Below are 10,067 nucleotides of genomic sequence, written 5' to 3'. Positions count from 1 at the left end.
AGACCAGATACTGAGACTCCAGAAAGTGTGCAGAGGAGAGCAATAAAGATAATAAGAGGTCTGGTGGTTTGAGTTAAGACGGTTTAGTCTCTAACAAAATGAAATTCAGTGGTGAGATGGGTAAGGTTTTACATTTAGGCAAGAAAAAAAAACCCACACGAAATGCACAGGTACAGAATAGGTGGTGCCTAACTCAACAGCAGTAATTGTGAGAAGGATCTTGGAGTCCTAGTTGACAATCACTTAAATGAGAGCCAGCCGTGTGCAGCAGCTGCCAGAAAAGTCATAGCAAACCTAGCCTGCATTAACAGAAGGAGAGAATTAAGGTCATGTGAAGTGTTAATACCACTTTATAATGCCTTGGTAAGGCCACACCTGGAATCCTGCATCCAGTTTTGGTTGCCACAATGTAAAAAAAAAGATGTTGAGATTCTGGAAGGAGTGCAGAGAAGAGCCACAAGGATGATTAGGGGACTGGGAGGCTAAAACATACGAAGAACGGTTGCAGGAACTGGGTAGGTCTAGTCTAGTGAAAAGAAGGACTAGGAGAGACACGATAGCAGTCTTCCAATGTTTGAGGGGCTGGCCCAAAGAAGAGGGGGTCAATTGACTTTCCAAAGCACCTGAAGGCAGGACAAGAAGCAACAGATGGAAACCAATCAAGGAGAGAAGCAACCTAAAACTAAGGAGAGATTTCCTGACAGTGAGAGCAATTAATCAGTGGAACTCCTTGCCTCCAGAAGTGGTGGGAGCTTCATCGCTGGAGGTTTTCAAGAAGAGATTGGACAGCCATTTGTACTGGAATGTCTATAAAGATTCTCAGTCATCCAGGTCAGGGTTGTTCCAAAGGTGCTTTCTCAAAAGGGAACTGGACTTGGTTTTACCTTCTTCCTCAGTTAGAAGTGAAGAAGCTTCTTGGATGAGAAGCGAAACGTCTTCAAGGAAAAACAAAGCCGAGTTGCCTTTTGAAAAAAAAAAAAAAAAAGCACCTTTGGGATTTTGTCCAGAATGACATAGGATCTCCTCCTGGAGCAGTTGGACTAGAAGACCTCCAGGGTTCCTTTGAATCGAACCCTATGATTGTTTGTTCTACCCGGGTCATCCAGTACGGAGAATAGAGGAAGCAGAAGAGGGAGAAACCAACGAGAAGAGTGTGTAGCAACCAACAGTGCCCTCCATGCCATGTCAAGTGTTTGACAGAAAAACAACACAACAACCCAGTCTTTTCGCCCCAAAGATCCTACCATTCATATCTTGAAACTAACTCTTGGCATGAACAATTAAGGTCTTTGTTTTTGTGTGCTTGAAATGGAAAATAGAGGACAAATCGTTGGTGTGAAGTAGGCTAACTTGACACACTGACTGGAAGAACGGAGCTCAGCCTAAAGGCCAAGTAGCTGTTTTATTTTTTTAAAAAAAATTGTTGACACCCTGCCAACCACTTCTTGGGTTGGGTCTGTTTGCGGTTTGGGTGTAGCAATATCTCCTTCCTCTTGTTTTGTAGGTAAGCATGGCCCCTTTTTTTATTTTTAACGCGTAAAACAAAAAAAGGAGAAAAAAAGAAAAGAGGAAAAAACACAATGCACGCGCAGACACACAACTACTCAAAGGTTTGGGGTCAAACCACCTCCCAGTAAATTTTGATCACCGCACGTGAACCTTGTGTGGATTACCCAATGAATCACATCACTGAGCAGCTGCTGGTGAGGTGGACTCATTTTTGAGCCAGGTGAGCTGGAGCGGTGTGTGTGTGTGTGTGTGTGTGTGGGAAACGGGACAAACATTTTTTAATATATATATTTTTTCCCTTTCCGTCTTCTCTCCGTTTATTCGTTCAACGTTCTCCAATCTCCTTTGCAAGTCTTCTTTTTTTTCTCCTGCTCCTGCCTCTGGCATCATTGGAAGGGTAGCTAGCAGAAGCCCGATGCTCGGAGTGGAGATGTGTTCGAACTCTGCCCTAAACCATCATTGGCTTAATCTTGGTTTGCTTGGCAAACTAAGACCCTTAACCGTGATGGATATTCCAGAACAGATTCTCAATGCATCCAAAACCCAAGAAAGTCCCTTTCGCACCAAAGGCGATGTAGATTATCCATCCCAATGACTGGGGACTGCCCAGCCTTGATTATATGACGGGGCAGCTATATAAATGTTTTAAATCAAGAAATAAAATACAGAAATCTTGTTATCTATTTTGAGTAACAAAATCTCTCTGGCTAAAAAAGGGTTTTTCCCTTGATTTCTTGTCACTGGACAAAAACATAGGGGGAATCCCATGCCTACTCCTATACGAGAAGAGAAAAAGAGATAAGCTTTGATTGATTCTGAAATCGCCTATCTCAGACAGCTATTGCACACTCGATCCTTTCCCTTATCCCGCCTTGGAGATTCTGTCTTTGAATCCAAGATCTTCCATTCTCCGGATCGATGGGGTTTCTATAAATCTCAAAATTGGAAGCCACCCGCTCGAGTTTAAGAGAAAGACTGCAGAATTTCTGCACAGGATTCCCTGGAAGCGAAGTTTCATCAGATTTAGTGACAAGTTGACCTGCGTGTTACCGCGTGGCTGTGTTCACACAACCTAGTCAAGTAAAGATTTAGCCAATGGGTTGTTTTAACATTTAAGTTAAATTTAAATTAAGGTAATTTTTTTCTCCTCGCTCAGCATAGTCTACGACTCAGCCCAACGGGGGATGAATTTACAGTTTGATGTAATGTGTGAATGCGGAAAAATGGGCTTGTTTAATAACTGGGTTAAATGTGTGATGTGGACCCGGCTGTTTTGTAAGATTTGTCTCTCTGTGGTGGGGTCGGTCTCCCGGTTAAGATGGCCATGATTTCTTTTGCTTTTGGCTTGAGATGTGATCTAGGAATCATGGTTTGTTCGACACGGTTTGTTTAAAGTAAATCATGGCTTCGCATAATGAGCAATTTGCATGTTAAGTCATTATTTATTAGGGTATTTGAAGTGGATTAATTCTGGAAGCAGCAACGGTTAAAAAATAGCACTGGGACTGAATGAGATCCCCCCCCCCCCGCACTGCTGTGCAAATCTCTATTTTTGAAATTAACATGGCACCAAATCTGTATTTTTTTTCCCCTTTTCCCATGGCTTTTGCTTCATCGCATGTGACGATTTTTTTCACTTGTCCTCTTTTATTCTTTTTTTAGTGTGTGTGCTTTTTTCTTCTTCACCACAACACTTTTATTTTAGAGCTTAAATCTGTGGTTCTTTCAGCGGTCAAAGGATTTAGAAAGCGGTTTTCTGCAAGTAGCTCGATTAAAAAAATCGATTTCACATTTTGTGTGACATCTTCCCTGGATTTAAGGATCCCGGGATGTCATTTCTTAGTTTGTTTTTTTTAACTTGCAGAAGACCGGTGATTTAGGATAATGGACTAAAAGCTCTTTTTGGGAGCTAAGTCATGGGTTGTACTCCTCGGTTTACTGACTCAGCCACAGCTGGTTAGCGTGACCCAATATAAGAAACCAGGATTTACATCCTCCGGTGACCAGAATGAAGCATCACGCTAAACTATAACTAAGCTTTTAAAAAGCCAGGTTATGACTAAGCTTGATTCGTGAATGTAAATTACTCATCAGCTGAGGGAATTCTTTCAGAGTCCTCTTACTACGTTTTTACAAACCGCACATAAAAATGATATATTTATAACGTCCTCCCACCTTCCAGGTGCCTTCCAACCACAACGAAAATGAATGAATAGAAACAAAACTGCGGTTAAAATTAGCTGGATCGATTTATGCCGTGCCTTTTACTGATTTGTGCAAAATCTGGGCTTAATTCTCCTGACCCTTCTAACCATTTCTCCGCTGTGAGGAAACGAAATCCAGGTTAGAATTGCACGTGTGTAAGCTTCGTGAGGCCACAGCTGCTCGGGTGGGTCTGGGTGGGCAACACCGCAGGGGTGGCGTTGTGATTCGTTCCCGTTTCCCCAGCAGCTATAGGTAGTCCTCGGTTTTATGACTGTCATTGAGCCCCAGGGTTACGCTGCTAAGTGAAACATTCGTGAAGTAAATTTTGCCCCATTTCAAGACTTTTCTTGCCACCGTTGTTAAGCGAATCGTTGCATGTGTTAAGTTAGTAACATGGTTGTTAAGTGAATCTGGATTCCCCATTGGCTTTGCTCGTCGGAAGGTCGCAAAAGCGGACCCTGTAACCGTCATAAATGAGAGTCGGTTGCCAAGTGTCTAGATTTTGAGCAGGGTTTTAAGTGTGAAAAATGGATATAAGTCACTTTTTTCAGTGCCGTGGTAACTTTGAATGGTCACTAAATGAACTGTTGTTAAGTCGAGGACTCCCTGTAAAGGGGTTGGGGTTCCTATAGGTTTAAAGAGTTGGACTAACCCTGGAAAACCAGCTTCTGCTCCATCCTCACTTCTAAAAGTTCCCTGCAGGGTGTTGAGATATTAATTCTTTGTCTGCCTGGCCTACCTTGCAGGGGTGTTATGGGGAAAAACAGGAAGAGGGAGAACAGAAGCTGCCTTCTGAAGTGGTGGGAAGCTTTCAAGAAGAGAACTGGACTGCCACCTGTCAGAAATGATGTAGGATCTCCTGCTTGGAAGGGGGTTGGACTAGATGACCTACAAAGTCCCTTCCAACTCTCTTACTCTATTCTAATAACTAAATACCCCTGCTTTGAAGTCCTAGTGTTAATGTGGCTTTATAAATGTTAATACAGATAAGTGCTCAACTTACAGGTGTTCATTTAGTGACGCCACTGAAAAAAGTAACTTATGACTGGTTATCACACTTACAACGGTCACGTGATCAAAATCTGGCCACTTGGCAACCAGCATATATATTTATGGCCCTTGCATGGCCGTTGCGGGGCCATGTGATCCCCTTTTGCGACCTCCCCAGTCAGCTTCCCACGAGCCAAGTCAATGGAGGAAGCCCGACTTGCTTAACGACTGCATGATTCACTGAACAACGGCAGCGATCCGCTTAACGTAAGCGAAGGTCGTAAAATGGGGCACAATGCACTTAACTCACTGCCTGCTTAGCCCTGGACATTGGGGGCTCCGTTGTGATTGTAAGACGAGGACTAACTGCAAGAAGAAATCTGATGACACCAATAAATGGAAATTGCCTTTGCAACTGGTATAATAATTCGCAGCCTCTCCCCTACAGTCCAGCATAGGGTGTGTGTGTGTGTGTGTGTGTGTGTATGTGTGTGTGTGTGCATGTGTGTGTGTGTGTGTTTGTGCCACAAATATATGCCGGTTGCCAAGTGGTCAAATCTCGATCATGTGACCATTGGGAGATGCTGCTCTAAGTGTGATGACTGGTCATAAGTCACTTTTTTCAGTGCCGTCACTAAACGAATACTTGTAAGTTTATCTAATACTTGTAACGTTCCTAAATGCACCTCCGGTTGCCACGTGCCCAAATTTTGATCCCATCCCCTTGTTGATGCTGCAACGTTCTTAATTGTGAAAACCGGTCATAAGAAGCCACTTTTTTTTTTTCATTCAGTGACGTTGTAACTTTGAACGGTCGCTAAACGAATACTGGCAAAAAAATAATAATAATCGAGGATTACCTTTAAATAAAACGTACTGTAAAATCAGATTTGCTTGGGGTTCCCCTCCTGCCTCGCTTTCTTCCTGTCAGAAATTGCATTTATTTCACCAATTCTAAAGGAAAACCGCCGTTTTCCTCTCTTTTTTCCCTACTACAAAAAGGCCTTTTGCAACGGAGAGATTTTTTTCTCTCTCGTCGAGGTTGTGCGCTGGTCAAAATAGAGGAGAGTGGTAAATTGATTGCACCGTCCTGATGAGGAAACCATCCCGCAGATTTCTCAAGCCTTTTAAATCATCACCGGGGTTGCATGCCAGCGAAGCAAGAAAAAAGCCGGTAAATGGGTTGCATTGCACGCTGAAACCATGCCAGCCAAAATTAGAAAACAACATTGCTGACGTCTGTAAAAAAAAAAGGCAGGAAACGTTGCCGGATTCTATTGCGACAATTTTAATTTCTTTCCTTCTTTTTTCCTCTTTTTCTTGCCTTTCAATTCCCACCAGGCTTCCTTCTGCGGTCCTGCGGGCGCCTCTGCCAGGCGTCGTCCTTCAAGCCGAGTGCGAAGACTTGGAAGGCGACTGTCGCTCTCGTGGGCGCATCGGTTCCTCTCTGGAGATGCTTGGCTGGACTTTGCGTCTTCCAATCCCGTTCAGCTTCTTCTCGGAAGCCAGATTCGGACACCTGGGTTTGGCTTCTCCTGTCTTGAAAGTCGCTCTGTTTTTTTCCTCCTCCGGTAAAAGACAGAGAACGCAGCTGGTGTCCTAGCCGCGTCTTTCCAACCACGAGCCCACCTGCATTGCCCACTGCGATTCCTCGTTTGATGGTTTCTTTTCTCCACAACATGACGGACCAAAACCAGCTGTCCTTCTCCCCCTCCTTCTCCTCCTCCTCCTCCCCCTCCTCCTCCTCCTCCTCCTCCTCCTCCTCTCCTTCTTCATTCCCTATTTCTACCTTCAAGTCGCCGGTGGGCTCCGTCCGTAGCCAGCAGTCCTGCTCCCTCCTGACCGACACTGAGGACTTCAACATCATTCTGTACCATTACAACCTCACCGGACGGCTGAGCCACCGGCGACCTGAGGAAGACCACCTCGACGTCCTCAAGATCATCATCATCGCCGCCAGCTGCCTCATCATTTTGGAAAACCTGGTGGTCCTGCTGGCCATCGTCTTGAAGGTGAGAAGCCGGCGTTGGATTTTCACCTGCCTGGCCAGCATCTCCTCCAGCGACCTGCTGGCTGGGATCGCTTACTTGATCAACCTCTGCCTGTCGGGCCGGACGACCTTCCAGCTAACGCCCTACATGTGGTTTCTCCGCGAGGGGATCCTTTTCATCGCCTTGGCGGCCTCCATCTTCAGCCTGCTGGTGACGGCCATCGAGCGCTTCAGTGTCATGGTGAGGCCCATCGCGGAAAGCGAGTCCGTCAAGACCAGCCGCCTGCGCAACAGTATTTTCTTCTCCTGGCTTTTGGCCTTCGTCATTGGCCTGCTTCCCTTGCTTGGCTGGAACTGCATTTGCGACGTGCCGCACTGCTCCACCTTACTCCCGCTTTACTCCAAGAACTACATCCTCTTCACCGTCGTCATGTTCAGCATCATCCTGGTGGGCGTGGTGAGCCTCTACTGCTCCATCTATTGCTGGGTTGGGAGACGGGCCAAGCTGGGCTTCTCCAGCGGATGCCGGATGAGATCCCTGCGGCTGCTGAAGACGGTGCTCATCATCCTCTTCACCTTCCTGGTCTGCTGGATCCCCCTCTTCGTCTTGCTGCTGCTTGACTTCTTCAACGGGAGCAGAGCCCCGGAGCTGCAGAAGATCTTCGGCTGGTTTGTCACCTTGGCGGTCTTCAACTCCTTCATCAACCCCATCATCTACTCCTTGAAGAGCAAAGAGGTCAGGAGAGCCGTGGCAGAGCTTCTCTGCTGCTGCTGCATCTCGGCAGGGTGGCGAGGCCCCCGCGGATGCCTCGCCCCCAGTGACCACCTCCCCAGCTCGACCACGGAGGTGGGGAGCTCCTTGAAGGTGCGCGAGAGCTTCCGAAGCCCCGCGATACAGAAACGGACCGCCAGGAAAGAGCCTCTCTCCAGCAACTCCAGCGTGTTGAGCGCTTTGGTGGTCAGCGATGGTTTTGGCCAGCCTTGCCTGCAAGCATAGGAGATGGTGGTTTTCTGCAATGTACGGAGACCTTAGAATGGCCGATGCCCGATGAGGGACTTGCTCAAGCCCACGGTGGTTAGCCAAGGCCTGAAATGCAAAGGAATGTCCTGTTCCAAGCACGTCTTCCTTGGGCAACCTCAATTTCACACATGCTGGGGAGCTTCCTTGTTCTTGGCTTCCCTGGCTGATGTCATGCCTTCCTTCCCTTACATCCTGCTCTTTGGCCTTGACTTCTGACACAACCCGTCGTTTTCACCAGCTGGTTTCTTGAAGGACCACAGTCTCTGTAGGAACACAAACTGAATCTCCAAAGCTGGAACAGCATCTTATACCCAGGGGTGGGCTGCTGGGGGCTCGCAGGGGCTCAGGAGAGCCCCCAATAACCTCAGAAAGAGAAACAGCAAGGGAAAGCTCTTAATGGGCTTAATTGAACTTCTGGGCATTCAGCCAAGAGCATTTCACACCTCGTAAAAGTGCAGCAAGCTAGATAAACAACCCACTTAGCGCTTGTGAGGGAGAGCCATTTGGAAAAATCAGATAACATAGCCCCTAGTCTTCAAGGGGATTAATTCCCAAATAATAAGAATCACGTAACTTACCAGAAATTCCACTAAGACTCCAAGATCCCTCTCACAATCACTGCTTGCACACCCGGTCTTGCACGAAATAATAAACAACTTCTTGTTATATTATTATTTTTTTTAGGCAACTAGGGCAAAGAAGTGACATTGACACCCACTCAGTCACATGACCACCTAGCCATACCCACCCAGCTGGTCATTAGGGCAGAGAGCCCCTTGCTAAAAAATTGGAAGCCCACCCCTGCTTATACCGTATATTACTTTATGGACACACAAGTCTTGTACTGGGTCTGAGAAAGATGAGAAAACTCTGGTTAAGAATAGGGAACAGGTCATCTCCAAGTTACAACACTTCCTTCGGCAGACCCTTTCAAAGTCAGAACGGCACCGGGGAAAAGTGACCGATGGCTGTTTGTCACACACTTAACAACCGTTGCCTCTCCATGATCCCGTGATTAAAACATTCGGGCACTAGGCAACTGGCATGTACTTATGACGGTTGCAGTGTCCCCGGGGTGTGTGTGACTTTCTGACCAACAAAGTCAACGGGGCAAGCGGGATTCACTTAACAACCGTGTTACTCATTTAACAACTGCAATGATTCAATGAACAACTGCAGCAAGAAAAGATTGTAAAATGGGGGGGGCAAATCCCACTTAACCACTGTCTCGCTATTGTGGTCGTAAGTCAAAGGCTATCTGTATTCTACCTTGGGGCATTCTTACTGGATTGGTATATCCAGTAATTTTTTTTTATAGTAAGCTTACAGCTATTGGAACAAGATAGATAATTTACTCCAACAATACAGTGGGACAATCTCTCTATTTTATTAAGACTTTATTAAGCCTTATCATCCATCCATCCACTGGGATGACCACTGAAATGGTCAAGGGATGGTTTGACGCTTGTTTAAAAAGTTACAGCAAAGGCCAGTTTTTCCTAGAAAATATTTTCAGATCTATACATGAATTCCGCTGTTGAAATGGGTTTTCTTTGGCCCTATATAGGCTGTTGAAAGAGGACCGAATGTATTTTTTTTTCAACAAATCATTCTTTTATTCATGAACTGCATTTGTCTCGCAAACCACGGGAAACTGAAACCACCATGAATACAGGAATCTGTGTATGTAGGTCTTCCTCTTTTCTTTTTTTTTTTCTAAACCTGCCTTGCGGGTTTCTTCTTGAGATGGCAATAAAGTATTCAATAAATAAGCTAAACATACAACGCATGGTCAGAAATAGTCCATTTTCTATCTTGGGTATTGGGAAGGATGAAAACCTAAATTTTATTTTATTTTATTTTATTTTATTTTATTTGTCAATTGTTTACAAGATAATAAGTATAAGTGTATACATAATTATGAATACATGATATGGGTACATATAAGAAAAATATAAGAAAAATAAAAGAAACAATAGGACAGGGACGGTAGGCACGTTGGTGCGCTTATGCACGCCCCCTACAGACCTCTTAGGAAAGGGGTGAGGTCAACAGTAGACAGTCTGAGGTTAAAGGTTTTGGGGTTTGGGGAAGAAACTACAGAGTTGGGTAGAGTATTCCAGACATTGACCACTCTGTTGCAGGTTTCAAAGTGTTCCCGAGTGTTTTCCAAAATCAACCCTTTTTAAGATTGTGGGCTTTATGGACGGGTGCGATTCAAAACTCCCAACAACTGGGCAGCAAACCGGTTGCTGGGATCTTGAACTCCCACCCCTGCATAAAGCCCAGTTTACTGTCCGGTTGTTGGGTGGGCGTGGCCATGGCGGTGGGCGTGGCCTACCAGAATTTCCA

General features: G+C 45.5%; 1 protein-coding gene across 1 annotated transcript; it reads left to right on the top strand.

Moving 5' to 3' along the window:
* The first annotated feature begins 1,616 nt into the window (after positions 1-1,616).
* S1PR4 (sphingosine-1-phosphate receptor 4) lies at positions 1,617-9,500 on the top strand. The gene is made up of 2 exons (XM_026699120.2): positions 1,617-1,729; positions 6,046-9,500. Exon 2 carries the CDS (start codon positions 6,363-6,365, stop codon positions 7,689-7,691), a length of 1,329 nt encoding a protein of 442 aa, XP_026554905.1. The 5' UTR covers positions 1,617-1,729; positions 6,046-6,362; the 3' UTR covers positions 7,692-9,500.
* The last annotated feature ends 567 nt before the right edge of the window (positions 9,501-10,067 follow it).

The sequence above is a fragment of the Pseudonaja textilis genome, chromosome 1, assembly GCF_049901715.1.
Source record: "Pseudonaja textilis isolate UNSWEBS1 chromosome 1, rPseTex1.2, whole genome shotgun sequence".
Classification (NCBI taxonomy): Eukaryota; Metazoa; Chordata; class Lepidosauria; order Squamata; family Elapidae; genus Pseudonaja; species Pseudonaja textilis.
Note: the sequence above shows the minus strand (reverse complement) of the source record. Positions and strands in the feature narration are given on the sequence as shown.